Source organism: Tachypleus tridentatus, chromosome 13 (assembly GCF_004210375.1).
Source record: "Tachypleus tridentatus isolate NWPU-2018 chromosome 13, ASM421037v1, whole genome shotgun sequence".
NCBI classification, from domain to species: domain Eukaryota; kingdom Metazoa; phylum Arthropoda; class Merostomata; order Xiphosura; family Limulidae; genus Tachypleus; species Tachypleus tridentatus.
Genome location: NC_134837.1, coordinates 38100460 through 38117453, shown reverse-complemented (window position 1 = coordinate 38117453; position 16994 = coordinate 38100460). Strand labels below are relative to the sequence as shown.

At 30.5% G+C, this 16994-nt stretch overlaps 2 protein-coding genes across 5 annotated transcripts in view; one reads left to right on the top strand and one right to left on the bottom strand.

Annotated features, from left to right (window-relative positions):
* Nucleotides 1–4954: 4954 nt before the first annotated feature.
* On the top strand, nt 4955–12598 carry Ak6 (adenylate kinase isoenzyme 6). The gene is made up of 4 exons (XM_076475632.1): nt 4955–5100; nt 8932–9083; nt 11732–11877; nt 12318–12598. The coding sequence occupies exons 1-4, from the start codon at nt 5061–5063 to the stop codon at nt 12511–12513; spliced, it is 534 nt and encodes a 177-aa protein (XP_076331747.1). The 5' UTR covers nt 4955–5060; the 3' UTR covers nt 12514–12598.
* Nucleotides 12599–12816: 218 nt separating this feature from the next.
* LOC143236931 (mucosa-associated lymphoid tissue lymphoma translocation protein 1-like) overlaps nt 12817–16994 on the bottom strand; it is a 64563-nt gene continuing 60385 nt past the window's right edge. For all 4 annotated transcript variants that reach the window (XM_076475628.1, XM_076475631.1, XM_076475629.1 and 1 more), the window contains exon 15: nt 12817–16301. In XM_076475628.1, coding sequence (XP_076331743.1) covers nt 16179–16301 — 123 coding nt within the window. In that variant the 3' untranslated portion in view covers nt 12817–16178. The remainder of the gene's footprint in view (nt 16302–16994) is intronic.

Here is a 16994-nt window from a genome sequence, read left to right as displayed (position 1 = left end):
ATGCTTTCTCTCTAGTCTATCAGTTCAGTTTCCCCCGTGTTTCAGAAGTAACTTTACAGTTTTACAATGCAAAAAAAATCCGAGATACGATTCCTCGCGATGGAAATTGTGTAGCATTGCACTAAAAACAACATCAATAACTGTCAGTTTAAAATTAGTGACTGTTGACACAAACAGCCCTTGAGGAGATTTGCGAGAATATTCAGAAACAAACAAACACATTTCTGTGGTATCGGCCATTGTCCACTTGATATAATGAACGAATCTCTTGAACTGATTACACTGGGGAACACTTTTTCAGTAACTTTGAGTTGCATTGGATATTTTAACTGATTCTGAAGGAGTTTTAGGCGCTGATTTCAAATCTGAAATTAGTTTTTCTCTACAAGCTCTAGTTTGTATGCAATTTGAGGTTAATTAAATTGTACAAATGTGAACTTGTGTAAACCATGTATAAGCATTTTCACGTCCATATATATAGATAGCTTCTAATATTTTGATCATTCTTCTTTTGTTTCAGATCAAACATGGCTTCCAAAAATAGATATCATTGCAGAAACAAGCCTGATGCCTTCTGCTACATATGTGGATGCTACACACTCAATCGTCAGAGACGTAACATATCCTCGTTCGTCAAGCGTGCCTACAAGGCATATTTTGAAGTTCATCTTGGTGATCAAGACAAGCAATGGGCTCCTCATGTTGTGTGCCACAATTGTGAGGAAATGCTTCGAGACTGGACCAAAGGAAAACGCAATGGTCTGCCTTTTGGTGTTCCAATGATTTGGCGCGAACCCACCAACCATGTAACTGACTGTTATTTCTGCATGGTAAACACAACGGGTGTTGGGAAGAAAAACCGACATAAGATTACGTATCCGAACATTCCCTCAGCTATTCGGCCTGCTCCGCACTCTGAAGAAGTTCCTGTTCCAGTTTTCAAAATGTCAAATTGCATAAAATCTGTAGCTTGCAGACAAAAACCGACTTCAGATTTGAAATCAACACACTCAAGTTGACTATAGAAAGGTCTTTTTTTAAATGCAACAAAATGAGTGTTCCCCAGTGTTATCATCGTAAAGCTAAGTTTAGTCAACTTAGAAACATGCCTTATGTATATTAGTTTTGTTCTCTATTTTTATAAGAATGATTTTATTAACAAGCAGAAATAATATATCCTCTCATATATTCATGTAACGTTTTTAATTGTAGCACACTTTGTTTGTTTGGAAATTTCGCACAAAGCTACTCGAGGGCTATCTGTGCTAGCCGTCCCTAATTTAGCAGTGTAAGACTAGAAGGAAGGCAGCTAGTCATCACCACCCATCGCCAATTCTTGGGCTATTCTTTACCAACGAATAGTGGGATTGACCGTCACATTATACACCCCCCACGGCTGGGAGGGCGAGCATGTTTAGCGCGACGCGGGCGCGAACCCGCGACCCTCGGATTACGAGTCGCACGCCTTACGCGCTAGGCCATGCCGGGCCAGCACACTTTGTAAGTAATTTATTGAGAACAGAAAAACAACAACACATAAACTAAGTGTTACATCATTTGAAATATTTAGTGGTTTTTAAAATGTAACATAATAAATCGTTACTATTCACCTCAAAACTAACGTTTAGTGGATATTATATAAACGTCACCATACATATCCACTTTTCACGTTTGAAGTGTTAAATCTAGTGAAACTTAATTCTTTCACTATATGATTTTCCTTACTAACTAATAGAAAATGTTATGATGTCACGCTGAGAAATGACACTTGAAACTTAACTAAAATAAAAACAGAAAACTTCATCTTGATTAGAACATCCAGACGTATGCTCATTATTGTACTCAGGATGTTTTTCTGAAACGAAATGTATATGTTTTTCAATATTTTTTTTTAAATAAACGAATGCAGAAAAATGGCACTCACTTTTGGTGTGAAAATAAGGGACGTAAAGATTGGTTTGAGGCAGCGCTAAAATTCTCAGAAAAAAAAAGAGCAGAGGTACTAAGTGGGGCGAAGTTAACTTGTTTTAAAAAAATAAAAAAATATATATATATACGTTTCAACATAAAAAAACGACAAAGCAACTCAAATCAATCGCGGTACTAGTACCGCCTTAAAAATAGGTTTCGATACTCAGTACATGTGACTATTGTCAGAACTTCATCTTTAGTTTCGAGAAAGTTTAAATAGTGTGCTGGCAGATGGTATAAGGAGTAGAATGTCCATAAAATCCCAAGTTTTATAACCAACCTTATTTTTGGTATTAACCCTAATCATGCAAATATATCGTGTTTTATTTTCCTGATTCTTAGCAATGGCTTCACATTCGTGTGGTAGCATGTTGCGAAAAATCTAAGTAAAAAGATTTTAGCCTCCTAGTAGCTCAGCGGTATGTCTGCGGACTTACAACGCTAAAAATCGGGTTTCGATACCCGTGGTAGGCAGAGCACAGATAGCCTATTGAGTAGCTTTGTGCTTAATTCAGAAACAACAACAAGATTTTAAATTCTAAATATAAAATTTTGTGTTCAGATGAAATATTTTTCAAGTATATTAGTATGCGAGTATTAGCTATAATTTAAATAAAAATATGAGACTTCCACCAGTTTTTTGCATTGTTATTACTGTAACAAAAACGTTTCTAAATTTAAAATCTGCTGAACAAAGAACGTAATATATGCATTTTTAGCTCCAAAAAATTGGGATGTTCTTTTTATGACTACCTGGCGTGCCAAAAGTTGGTAAATTCTAAATTTTGTTTTTAAGAAAAATCCACTGTGTAGCTTTGTACTTACAACAAAACAAACTAGCTAACAAATATTGTTTCAGTTTGGAGTCGTGTGGGAAGTGAAATATTTTGTTGCTAATAATTAAAAAGTTCCTTCAGCTGGATATCAAATACAAATTCATTCCTAGTTGAGTTGTTTCTGTATTTCAAGAGGACGTTATCACTTTATCAAATTTCTTGTTCTTTAGGCTTTAATTATTGTTTCATCTATATTCTCTTCTTTGTAAAAAAACACACAAAAAAACACCTTTCCACAGTTGAAGTTTAGCGATCTGCTGAATTTGCTGAATTACTTAACACAACCTTGAGTATATATTTTTTATATCTTCCTGGCGGATTTCTGAGCATAACATCCCTAAAAAACTTGTTTTCCTTCTCCGTGTAATGAGTTTGGTGAGCAGTCAGTGGACTAGTTTTTCTTTTGGTCGATAAGTCATTGTGTTATCGTTATCTCCAACGCACGGAACTCACGACTGGTACTGAAAAATGTTATTTATTTCTCTTTTCTGATTCTAATTAATTGTTACCCAATGTATATGTCCAAAGAAAAACCCAATAAACACAATTTAGACTGTCCAGGCACTTGGTTAAGGTGGCTAGGGAAGTGAGGTTTTCATTGTCATGAAGTATATACAGAACTTTGTCGTCCATTCTGTCTCTTTACAAAGAGCCACTGGTAATGATAACATATTTTTTTCTAAGTCTGAACAATCTATTCTAGTCAACAATCCACCAATAGCTTGATTGGTTAGATATTAAATAACTCAAGGCAGTCTACATAAGACTGATAAATTCTGCCTCTCTGTTGACTTTTTTGCTTGAAAGTTTACCAAGCTTGCTTCTTTGACTAAATAATGTGTGTCAAAATGACGAGTCTTAGCCTGCATTCAACATTTATAAACTGTCTATTATTTCATTAATAAATGAACCAAAATATGGGATCTTCTGTATCATCATCGTTGTTTCTTCCATTTCTGTCAAAGTTTGTACGATAGAGGATTGGTTGCCCTATCTATTGAACTGACCTCAACCCTATTGTTTTAGCATCCAAAATGTATCTTGTATCATGAATTGTAATATACAATGGAGTCTATAAATTTTTACAGATCAGCACTATAGTGGGAGTGCCATCTATCTATGTTGCAGAAAATCAGTTTCTAATCACTTTGGTTGGTTGTTTAAAGGATTGTAGATGTATGTTTGGGATCTTGGAAATGCAATCTGTGTTCTTTTAAATGTACGTTGGTTGTAGCAATATATATCATCATTCATCACAGCTTACTACAACTTTACAACTTGTTACTACAATCGTTAAAAATCACATTAAATCTGTTAGTCCATTGTTTCAGCTTTAATAGTGTTTTTCTTCTATACGATCCCGATCTCCACCAGGAATAAAAACCATTTTATTCTTGCTTTAAATTTTGGAAAATTATGAAGAGTTTGAAAAAAATCTAATATTCAGTAGAGTGACTGCTGATTTACAAATAAAATCATCAATTGTATATTCATGTTCAGAAATATTCCCTTTCAATGCATGTCTATGTCGTATTCAGCGATGCTAAGTTTAGATAAGGATTTCTCTTGCTTTGGCCTAAACTAAAAGAAACTTAGGTTACAGAGCTGATGTGTTTAACACTTCTGATAATTAATTTAGTAAAGTTGAGTTAATAAGCACTGGTTTTCAGGAATCAAGGCACTCAATGGTAACCTTAGCCTTCCGTTCAATTTTAGGACTCATCTTTAGTATTTATAGATGCCAATATGATATTTTCTTTCTCTGTAATATACCTACATTTTAATAACAGTTAATATTTTCACAGCAGTTTTTTGTCAGTTTGGAATTTTGTCACCTACTCTAATGAATCAACCATATCAAACAAAATTTATGAAATACATCCATTAATCACAATGGTGACCCGTTAAACTTTGTTGACCATGGATACCGAACCTTGATTTAGGGATTATAAGTCATCATGCTTACAAGTGTGCCAATAGAGTGCTTATAGTTCTTCTTAAAAGTTTTCTTCTTTAGCTTGTTTTAGTAAATAGTTCATGTTGTGGATTTCTCCGAGATCGATCTAGTTTCATCATGGTAGTGACCTGCAGTTTTCATACTTATTAACCTTAAGAAGATTAATAATATTAATGCTGTACCTTACATTTATTTATATATATATTTGTGTGTGTGTGTATATATTAGTATCGCCCTCTCTTGGTTAAATATTGCTTGTGGTTGTACGGTACTGGATCACAAGGAAGTAAATAATCATGAATGGGACCAGAAGTTTACCAAATGTTCTTGTTACAGGTAACTTAGTTTTTTGTACGTCATGAACATAATAGTGGATTTTCATGTAATTAATCTAAACATTTTAATTTTGATGTTATTTATATATCAATGATTTAGTTACAACGTGTGGTAAGAAACTTTTGTAATTGTATTGCCATGAGAATGAGTGTACGACACGTGCGTGTCAACAGTTGCTCTACGGTTTTGGAGTTTTGTGCGTACGCCTGAAATTAAAGTATAAATTTATGTTAGATTACAGTTTACGCCATCTCATTTTATGCAAAATAGTTTAAAACAACTGTTTTTTTTTAAAATCAGATATGTGACTGTTTTAGTTTTGATTTTAAAAGTTAAAATCCAAAAGTCCTTCAGTACGCCATTTATAAAATACAAAATCTTTAGTTTTTTTCATGTTTAATAACAACAACAACAACACAAAATACACGTAACAATATTCTGAGATCGAAAGGAAGTTTATAGCATTTTAATGTTTCCTTTGGTATCAATAGCACATATACACAAGTGGCATGTAACATATTTTTCTTTTTTTTTCAGTTTATCAAAATTTCAGTAAATATAACTAGTATATTCTCATATGGGAACTATAATGTGTTTTAATATCTTTCTTATTTAAAATCATATATCAGAGGAACATTTTATTGTTATGTTTTTTTGTGTTTCTATGTTGTAAACATTAGGATATTGAGAAATATGTCCCAATCTAGGCTGGATGCAGGGTCTTTTCATTGTTAATGCAGGTATCATTCTTCTGTGTATCAAGCATAACCTATTAGTTGACATACCTAACTATGAACTCAAGAGATCTTGGTTTGTGTCCTGTTACCACAAAATTGAACTCCCCACATTGTAACTTTTTGTGGGTTATAAAGTAATCAAATCCTACCATAAGATCAAAGTAGCCAAGAATTGATGGTGGGTGCTGTTGACAAGCTGTTTTTCTCCTAGTGTGTTAACTTAAAATTAGGTTTGGCTTGTGTAGATAATCTTTGTGTAGCTTTGCACAGATATCTTAAAAAAATAAAACAAGAATCTAATTGAGGGTAAGATCTAACTTTGAACCTGAAGTCAATAGTACATCAGCCATAAAACTTTGAATGATAAATGAGCTATACATATGAAATAGATCTTTATTTACTGTTCTTGGATATTCTTCAGATGTGTAAAAGCTACTTTTTGGTGATTTTTCAGAAAATTAACAAATGTTGCATTTTGTCATTTTATCTTTTTTTGATGAATCAACAGTTTTTGCCAAATGTAGATTTTACAGGGACAGTAAGACAAGTTTTAGAGCTAGGAAGTGAGTTTAAGTTGCTGATCAATCAATTTTTGGACACAGTATCAATTACATTAAGCAAATTGGTTATTTTCATGAGACTTGATTACTTGGAATAACAAAAAATATTGTTAATCAAACATGCTCAGTTAAATTAATTTATCATTTACATGATTTATGACACTCATCAAATGAGCAATATAATATTTAATTGGTTGTAAATAATAATGGTAATATGGTTAACTGGATGATTAGTTTGAATGATTAGAAATACAAATTTTGATTATGTGATTTTTTATGGAATTAATCTAATCATAATTTCAACTAATTAATTTATGTGATGCTAATCAGTGCAATGGATGTGTATAGATAACTGAATAATCAAGTTAATTGTTCATCTCTAAGTTTGTGTACTTTTCCAAGACTAAATTATGAAATTAATCTTACATAGTTTTGTTTAAATGTGTAGGAAATTACTCTAAATTATTTCTATAACAAAAAGTTGCTTTGAAACAATTTTTGAAAGTGTGAGAAAGAAACTTCTGCTCATCAAGAGATTAATCGTTAAACTTGGAAATAGTTAAGGAAGAAGATGGTCAGATTTTTTAGCACCAGTAGATTTTTGATACTTGAAAGATTAGTTATGGGATCATAGTCTTTAAAGTTGATGAAAGGCAGAAGTTTAGAAATTATTGGTGTATTAGTTTGACTTCTGTTATTTTTTATATAATTCTGTTGCAACAGATTACTGAAAAAGCTTCTTGAAATTTGACATAAGTATTTTTTAGAATAGTTTCAGGAAGGGAATTTCTGACTTAAAACTTTTTGATCAAAACGCCAAACATATCTTTTTCTTTTTTTTAAGATGGCATATAAAAACTAAAATTGAAAAGTTTGATAAAAAATTAAGTAGTTAGAAGTAAATATAGATATGATGGATAAATAGAAAGTTATGGGAATGATATTTCTTTTTAAAAACTTCAACTGTCAAGAGTGTTTTTAACAGCTGAACTCAATTTCTATGGAGTATTAGCTTTGATGCAGGTTTTAGAGCTTCAGATAATCTGCTTGTGGGTAGACTGTTTGAGTGTCAAGATTAAAATGTGTTTATGTGGGAAAGAAGAGTATTATGCCCCACCCTTTTTTTCTTTCCTTTTTTTTTTTTTATAGGTAGGTGTGTGTGTGTGTGTGTGTTTTTATATATATAATGTCTTCTAAGTCTAGATCTATACTTGTTCTGAAGTTGCTTCTAAGTTTGTCAGAAATTCATCACATATATTGCTGTACACTATTAGTTTAAATATAAGTTAATTGTTGTTTTACAAGTATGTTAATGTGAAGTGCTATATTTAGGCCAGTGGTTCCAAACTTCTTTTACTTTATCAACTGGTAAAATCTCCAGAGTGAGCTCATGGACTATTAGAGTGTATAACTGTAGGAATGAAGTACATAAAAGATATTTATGCATTAGGAGTCTAAAACATTTGAAAGGAAATTTCAAATTTTAGAACTTTAGCAATATTAATGTTTATTTAGAAATATCTGCATACAGTTTTAGTTATCATCGTTGTATATTTGTCTCTTCTTTGTTTTCACTTAGATGTTTTTGTTTATGTACAAATAAATTAAGTACAAGTTCAGAGTTTTAAAAGGAAGCTAGTTGGGGAGTGACAGGAAGGAAAAGTTCACATTTTTAGACTGCCATGACAAAACATTTTGGACACAGTATATCTACGTTTTATCACAGTTTTATCTACATGGTCGTAAAGTGTGTAACTCAAATATTTTAACCCAGAAAAAAAATTAAGAGCAGTAAAGAAGCCTGAATTCTTTGCTATTTAATCTCACCATACAAATATAACTTTCAGAAACATTTTCCTGCTATTTAATCTCACTGTACAAATATAACTTTCAGCAACATTTTCCTGCTATTTAATCTCACTGTACAAATATAACTTTCAGCAACATTTTCCTGCTATTTAATCTCACCGTACAAATATAACTTTCAGAAACATTTTCCTGCTGTTTAAAGTCACCGTACAAATATAACTTTCAGAAACATTTTCCTGCTGTTTAATCTCACCGTACAAATATAACTTTCAGAAACATTTTCCTGCTGTTTAATCTCACCGTACAAATATAACTTTCAGAAACATTTTCCTGCTGTTTAATCTCACCGTACAAATATAACTTTCAGAAACATTTTCCTTCAAAAAGTTTTGATGATTGCTAATATTAAAGCTATGCCATTTTGTGTTCTGTCATAAACTATGCATTATTTTTTATTAAAAAAAAGAAAATTTCTTGTTGATGTACATCAGCAGACAAGGCTGCTAAGTGAAAACTAGTTTCCAAATGATCTGATTTTGAGAAGAATGTTTCACGATTTATTATGCATATGTTAAGCTATCCTCAGACATTTAAAAACTTCTTACAAATTTTATTGTTATCACTTAAAACTAAATTTTAGTTTTACTTGTATTTTAAAATTGTGACTTTTGTCCCTTTTGTTTTTTAAAAACTTATTGCTAACAACATGAACAATTTTTTTGCAGGAACTCCTGGAACAGGAAAGTCCACATTATGTTCTGAAATCAGCCAGGTTTGTGGTTTAGAATGGTTAAATATAGGAGAAATAGCAAAAACTGGCCAGATGTATGATGGTTATGATGAAGTATTGGAATGTCCCATCATTGATGAAGACCAGGTTTGATATGGACATTTAATCCTTTTTGTTTTCTGAGCAGATATATCTGGAGAAAAATGTTCAATAATTTCAAATACAAGATTAAAAATCTTTTATTGTATTTATTATGGACAGTATGTATTGAGTACAGCTATGAACAATGAATTGCCTTATGAAAGAATACAAGAAAAAATTTTGGTTGCCTTTTGTTTGTCAGCTTTAAAAGAAGTTTGCTTGTCTGTGATGTTAATATAATATTACTAGAACTAATTATGTTAATAGTTTGTTTTGGTAACTATTGTATGGAAATTTAATACTTTGTTATAGAAAAAGCATTACACTTTATATAACTTTACCTGAGTTTTACTGTCAAGATGTTAAAGCAGTAAAATTATTAAGCCCAATGTCTGTAACGAATTAACTGTGCAACATGTAAAAAAAAAAAAAAAAAGTCTACAGTTGCATTCTCATGATTTTTACCATGATTATTAAGCCTATTCACATTGGTTTGCCCCCTGCTAATACAGTGGTATGTCTCCAGATTTACAACGCTACAATTAGGGGTTCGATTCCCCTTGGTGGGCTCAGCAGATAGTCCAATGTGGCTTTGCTACAAGAAAACATGCACACATTGGCTTATCTTCATTTTATGCCAGGCAGTTAAGTACATGGAATATTAAGTCTACTTACAATTTCATAATAGTTTAGCATTTGTATTTATAAATTATATCAAATGTTGAAGTTGTTAATAAACCATATTTATTGATATGTGGTGTATATATCTGAAATACATTTGGTAGAAACCAGTGAAGAACAAGTCAAACTTGTGTAGTTCTTGAGATAATTTAGAGAAATAGGTAATAAGAATTAATAATATGGATTGAGCTGGGTAATTAGTGAAACTTACTACTTAATTAACCATCAGGCTAATTAGTTGATTACATTGCAACTAATCAATTATTTCAATATTAGGATGGCTGAAGAACTGATTATTCTCATGGCCGAGAGAACAATTTATAATGCAGGATGTTGGGTGTTGATGCCCATGTTGGGCAGAGCACAGACAGCCCATTTCATGGCTTTTTAATTAATAATAAACAGAAGTAATGGTAATCATAATCAAAAATAGTAACACTTGAAACCCTGTTATTATTATTTTGCTGAATGTTTTGATGTTATGACACTAATTGATTAAAGTGAATAAACTTGAATGCATCAAAAATAATGAAAAGTTCTCAATATTTTGATAAGTTTATTATTTTCATGATATTGATTTTATTGTAATTTTGAGTATCAAGTAGTAGGAATACTCAATATACTATTAATTGGTAATACTAATAAATTATTGTTGTAATATTGATTGATTTAATCATAATATTAATTACTGCTATTTTATATCATTAATAATTCAATTTCCCAACTCTAAACATGGGTAGTAGGCTAACTAAATTATGTACAGTTAGTATTGATGGTATATACCTAGCTGAGGGCCTATCTCTTTGTGCCCCTTGTAATTTTTGAGTTAAAAAAAAAAGAATTATAATTATTTAGTTTTTCGGGAGATTAAAAAACCCAGCATAAGCTACCATAGCACAGTGAAATGGTGACCATCACTGTGTAACTGAAAATCATTTCATGGAATAACCTTAATGAAGACTTGAACCTTAGATCAGAGATTTGAAACAAATATTTGAAAAACTAGAAGGCCCCAGTTCCAACCAAACAATACCCCACTCTTATAATTACAATATTTCTTTCAGTTAGAACAAGACTTATGACTAAGCCTACAGCTCCTCTTGGACATTTAAAGATGGCCTTCAAGTGTTTAATGATGCCTAGATGCTCTGACTGTATGCTTGGAACTTGAATTCTGTTAGCTTACTTTCTGTTCTTAGAATGTTAGCACTACTATTTTCCATTTCATTGCCTTTATTTGTGGAAAATTTCTTTAAAAAATTTAAACATTACTTCTTATTGTCACTAAAAAATTATTAGATGTTTCTCAGTATGTTTCAATTTTATGGAATCTAGCAAATTCTAGTAATGAAATCTTATTGTGAAATTATTTTATCTTGTTTATACCAACTTTCCTTAACCTTATTCTGGTCTAGAAATAAGAACTTCAAATATAAGTCATGATTTATATATAATGAAAGATTTCTAGCTTTTTAACCTCCACATTTTTATACTATTCATTGCCATTGAATAATTTTGCATTTATACGTATTACCAACAACACTTAATCTATAAAATGGACCAAAACATTTCATGAAATCACTCAGTTAAACTGTCATTGAAACCTTTCCACTAATTAATTAATTGCAATAGTAATGGTATTTTTCTGTACATAACTACTATTGAATATATTGTGGATCTTGTTAGTTGTAATCAACAGTTGAGGACACACAACCAGTTTAAAAAAGATGATTGGACACATTTGCTTCATGTTTATAAATTAGCAACAAGATAGCAAATGCTGACTGTGGTACAATGAAATTTATTATATATTTTGTCTATGTATTTCTTTAATAGAGTTGTGCCATGTTTTGGAAATAAATTACAATGCATATTATATATCCCAGTAAAAAAACAACAACAAAACATTGACTAACTATTCATGGAAATTTTTTATTTAGGATGCAAATTTATAAAGTTTTTTTTTACTGCAGATGGTTGATGAACTTGAAGATAAAATGGCAGATGGTGGAATGATAATTGATTATCATGGATGTGACTTCTTTCCTCAGCGTTGGTTTGACGTTGTTTTCGTTCTTAGGACTAATAACACGATACTGTATGACAGACTTGCCTCAAGGTTGGTAACTCTAAAGTAGTTTGATTGAAAAGACTCCGTATATGAATAAAAGTATTTATAAAGATAGCTAAGTAAATCTTTAATATGGATTTACCCGAGAAGTTTGATATAGTTCATATTCTGCAATTTCAACCTTTAAGGAAAGGAAACAGAAGAATATGAGGTGATTAAATAGTTAAGGTTGTAATTCTAAGCTCAGGAACTGATATTTTATTTTTTTCATTTAAGCTGGTAAGAAATAAAGCATTAAAAAAAACTATGGTTCTTGCACACTGAGAAAAACCGAACATTAAATGTCCTACATAACTTGATATTGAAGTGTACTTCCTTAAAAAGAGAATTGCATACAGAAGAAGAACTGAAAAGGTTATTTTTATAATGCACAAATAACTAGAGAAGAGATAATTCTGTTTTACAGTAAAATAATTTAAATATTGCAGGGGCTACCAAGGACACAAACTTGAAAGCAATGTCCAATGTGAGATTTTTCAAACTTTACTTGATGAGGCAAAAGAATCATATGACACTCAAATAGTTCACGAGTTACAGAGCAACACACCTGATGATCTGGAAGATAATATTGAGAAGATAAGCGAGTGGATAAACCAATGGAAAGTCCAGAATAGCCATATATAGTATGACTTTTTTTAATGTAATATAAAACTATGTACTATAATCATTGTTTAAAACTTCAAATAAATTTGTAATTGTTATATAAGGATTTGTCTTGAAACTCATTTTTAAAAAGTAATTTTGAAATTTGTGTAACTGTCATCACTACATAGCAATACTAAAGACTATAAGAATACACAGTTCATTAATATAATTTAAAACTGTGTTTGTTTTATTAGTACTTCACATTTGAACAAGTAAATTGCATCTGAGGTTAAATATTTTGGTCTATGTTTAATTAGTATTATTCATAGAAACATCCACATATTGCAGTTTTTTACAATTTTTTTTTTTATTCTGACAAAATACAAATGTTTCAATTGTATCTAAGACAGATCATAAAGAATGTCAAGTCTGAATATTTGTCAACAAATATAACAAAATAATTTTTGCTTAAGGTTGTATTTACAACTATGTGTAACAACTTTTGGAGTTAAATATCAGGCTCATCTGAAGTGAAATTCTAACTGAGAGTGAAAACAATTTATAATGAATTGCTAATACTGTACACTGCTATGCATTTAGTTCATTTTCAAAGGTTTGTTTGAATTTCATGCAAAGCTACTTAAGGGCTATCTGTGCTAGCTGTCTCTAATTTTGCAGTGTAAGACTAGAGAGAAGCCAGCTTCTGCCAACTCTTGGGCTACTCTTTTACCAACAAATAGTGGGACTGACTGTCACATTATAATGCCCACAAAGCTGAAAGAGCGAGCATGTTTGGTGCGACTAGGATTAGAACCTGCGACCCTCAGATTATGAATTGAGTGCCTTAACCCACCTGGCCATGCCTGGCCCGTTTTCAAAAAGAAACAAGTCATGTCCTTTGCAACTTGAAATACTGATGCATCAGATCTGTAATGCTAAAATCTTTGTATTTTACTAGCTTCATTATAATCATCTATTGCATCAGTAAACTTGTAATCTACAAAATACATTTGATGCTTTCAACTTAATAAGATTACCTATTTTTGCCTCTAATTCGGGAACACAGATTTTTCACATACTGTGTAAAGATGTGTATTATACTGGTTTTTTCTACACCCATATTTCCATGTCAAAAAAGATAAAAAAATATTTGGAATGAAAACTCCATTAAATATTTTGTATATTATATTTAACATCAGTGTTTCAAAAGTTAATTGTTTTTATTTCAACTGGAGATAATACATACCTGAACTCCAATAGAAATGTATTGCTCTCTTTTGCAGCAACAAATGGAAACTCTACAATTATAAGAATTAAGTACAGGAAATCCACAATAACAGTTAAGTCTTTCTGTCCTACTCCCTTTATTTACACTTAGAAGCTAAGCAGGTAGTGTTAATATTTCAACTCATAGTGAAATGGTCACATTTCTGGTAGACACCCACATAAAGTAACTGGACAGGTCAGTTAGTTTCATCTCAACTACATTCATAGGGATTAACTGGAGGACAAAATACAGAAGTTCAAGAGAATCCAAAAAAGTACAATCTTGACAAAATACCCACAGCTTGCACTAAAATGTCAACCACTGAAACTTACTCAGGGGAGCTTAGTAGACTAATAGCCATGCAAGATGTACCTTAAAATTGTCCATACAAAACAAAACTTACTTTCAAAAGTTTGGATATAGCTTGAATGGTTAATGAAAAAACTTTTATAAATATACAAAGTTTAGAGAAAACTATGTTAAAGCATGCCCACTGTACATCACTTAAATTATTATTTCTTTTAAAGTATAATAGTAGTTGTTCTTATTCACTGCTGCTAACATAAAATTAGAAACAAAAAAAGGAGGAAAAAAACATTTCAACCACTATTACATGATCTTGCTGAAATGTTGTACATTAACAATAAAGTTTCTTTTATTGTCCATTTATGCAGTCTCCAAACATTTTCAAAAACTATTTATGCATCATCAAACCTTACTTAGTTACACCAATTAAAGTCAATAAAGAAATAATGTTAAGCAAAGCTGATAATGTCCACTGAAAAAACTACAACAGTCTTCTGCTTTAGAATGTTCAATTTCTGGTTTTCCCACAACAGAAATTTCCACTCACTAACTTGATGTTCTAAACTAAGTTTTATACTATATTTGTAACTTACTGAGTGTAACATTTTCAGAAGAATTTATATCCTGATGAATAGTTCAGCATTGGTTGTAGTTTCTTAATCTGATAACATTTTTTTATGCTTTTTGTATCTTTAAGAAAACAATGATGGATATAAAAAATTGTTAAAGTGTCTCAGTACTTCACATTGAAATTGTTTTAAAACAGAATGTATACCCCTCATAAAGTGGTTACTGCATGCTGCAACTCTGTCAGTCTTCCACAGTTGTATTAAGAAGTAAATATCTTGAAATCAGTTCAAGTTTTTCAAGCTAATGTACAGAATGAATAAACTTCAATGATTTGACATTGCTTATTAACATGTTCATTTCAAATGTGAACAAGATTATGTAGGTTCCATGATGCAATTCCTTCATTAGCATTCACAAAGAAACTCTAAAGCCGAGATATGATAATTATTTAAATAGTAACTGAATCAGGATAGAACCACTACAGAAAAGAAAACTGATATATAATATTTTGGTAATAAAAATAGCATTTAAGAAACTAAAACCAATATTACTGATTGTATTAATGGTTAAAAAGTAATTTTTTCCTTTTTGTATTTTAAATTTTATGCTATAAGTAATGTCTTAGAAGAATAATTACTAACATCCTGTTAAAAACAAATTCACAGGTGAACTACAATTTTATTATGACATGCAGTATAATTTAGTACTTAACCAAGTTTTAGTGTTAAGAAATTAGCAAACTAAGATTTTTTAAGTGTTGAATTTTTTCTGAAAAAAGTATAATTAAAAAACTGTGTTCATGTGTATTTAATACTAACATATATACATAATTACTTTTTCACGTTAAGATTTTAATCACAAAGTAACATTTTATTAAAAATAAATGAAATCAACTGTGTTTACTACTACAAAAGTTAAAAACCTATAAATGTTACATGGTGTTAACAACTTCATTAAATTTTACATCCATTTCTTCTTTATTAAAGTTAAAAACCAAATCTGTTCTCAAGATCAATGAATTACTTGCATCACAATTTTTAAAAATAAACCTTAAATAAAGAATTAAAATGCATTAATAAAATAATACAAATCTCAGATCCTATGACTAGATGTTTTAGTACTCACATTTTACATTAATATCATTTCAGGGACAAGTAAAACAAAATAAAGGATTATCTTAGATATGTGTTTGAAATTAATGATAATACTTATGCAGTAAATGCTAATAAATTTTTGTCTAAATATTGTGTTGAATTTTTTTTTGGCAGTGAAAATGAAGCCATTCAGTTAGAACTTCACACTGACTTAAAAACGTGTTTGAAGTACAAAACAATTATATTATAGTATGATATTATATTGTATAAAGAAAGAATGAACATATGTTGAAAATATAACAGTATAAAACTACTTCGATTTTATAGGTTACCCACTGCTAGCTTTTATATTATTCATTTAACTTGTTCACCTTGCTCACACAAATGCAAGGAGTTTCTATGACATTTAACCAAACTTAGTGAAGGTTACTGAAAATCAACATTTAATGCTATGTGTTGTTTGGATGTTAAGAAATCAACTGAGTTCTCCAATATTCAGTTTTTGTGATCAATGGTTCTTCAACACACATGTTCACTTCCCACAGTTTTATGTTCTGATGGTAAAGAACAATTTGAAAATTCAAAGGAGCCTAAAAGAGATAAAACAAAGAACATTAACAAGGGTAATAACACTCATGAAAATAATTTTAGAGCAAAAGTACTCGTGTGCAGAGTTATAAAAATAAGAATTATGAATTACTGTAGATACAAACAACAAAAATCCATTACTTGATACATCTTGGAAACAACCACAAATATTATCAGTGAATAAAAAACATTAACATTGCATTCTTTAACTCTTCAAACATTTCACAGGATTAACTCATTCTTTTTCTACCAAACATTATTCTAAATCTAATATATTTAATTTAACCTGCTTCTCTTTTCAGGTTTGATTTGTTAAGAAAACAATGCCTTGCATAGTACCATGACACTGATGAACTATTTTTAATTCTGGTTAATATCAAGCCCAATTGTGTGAAATAAAGGTGAAACATTTTTTGTCAGTAGAAAGAAAATGCAACACAGCTTATTTTTAATGTTCAAACCATTGTAATAAAACACACAAAGCAAACATTTCCACAAGCTTTATTAAAAATATATTGTGACCAAGAAAAAATCTATTTGCCCTGTCACAATGGTCTTGTAACCACCATGAAAGTATACATACTATTAACTGAAGTACTTTTAGTGTCTCCATGAAATTTGGCAAGCTTTTAGTAAACATTAAAATTATTTTGTAGACAAAAAAGTAGTTTTTAATGAAGTATTTTTCACTAAAA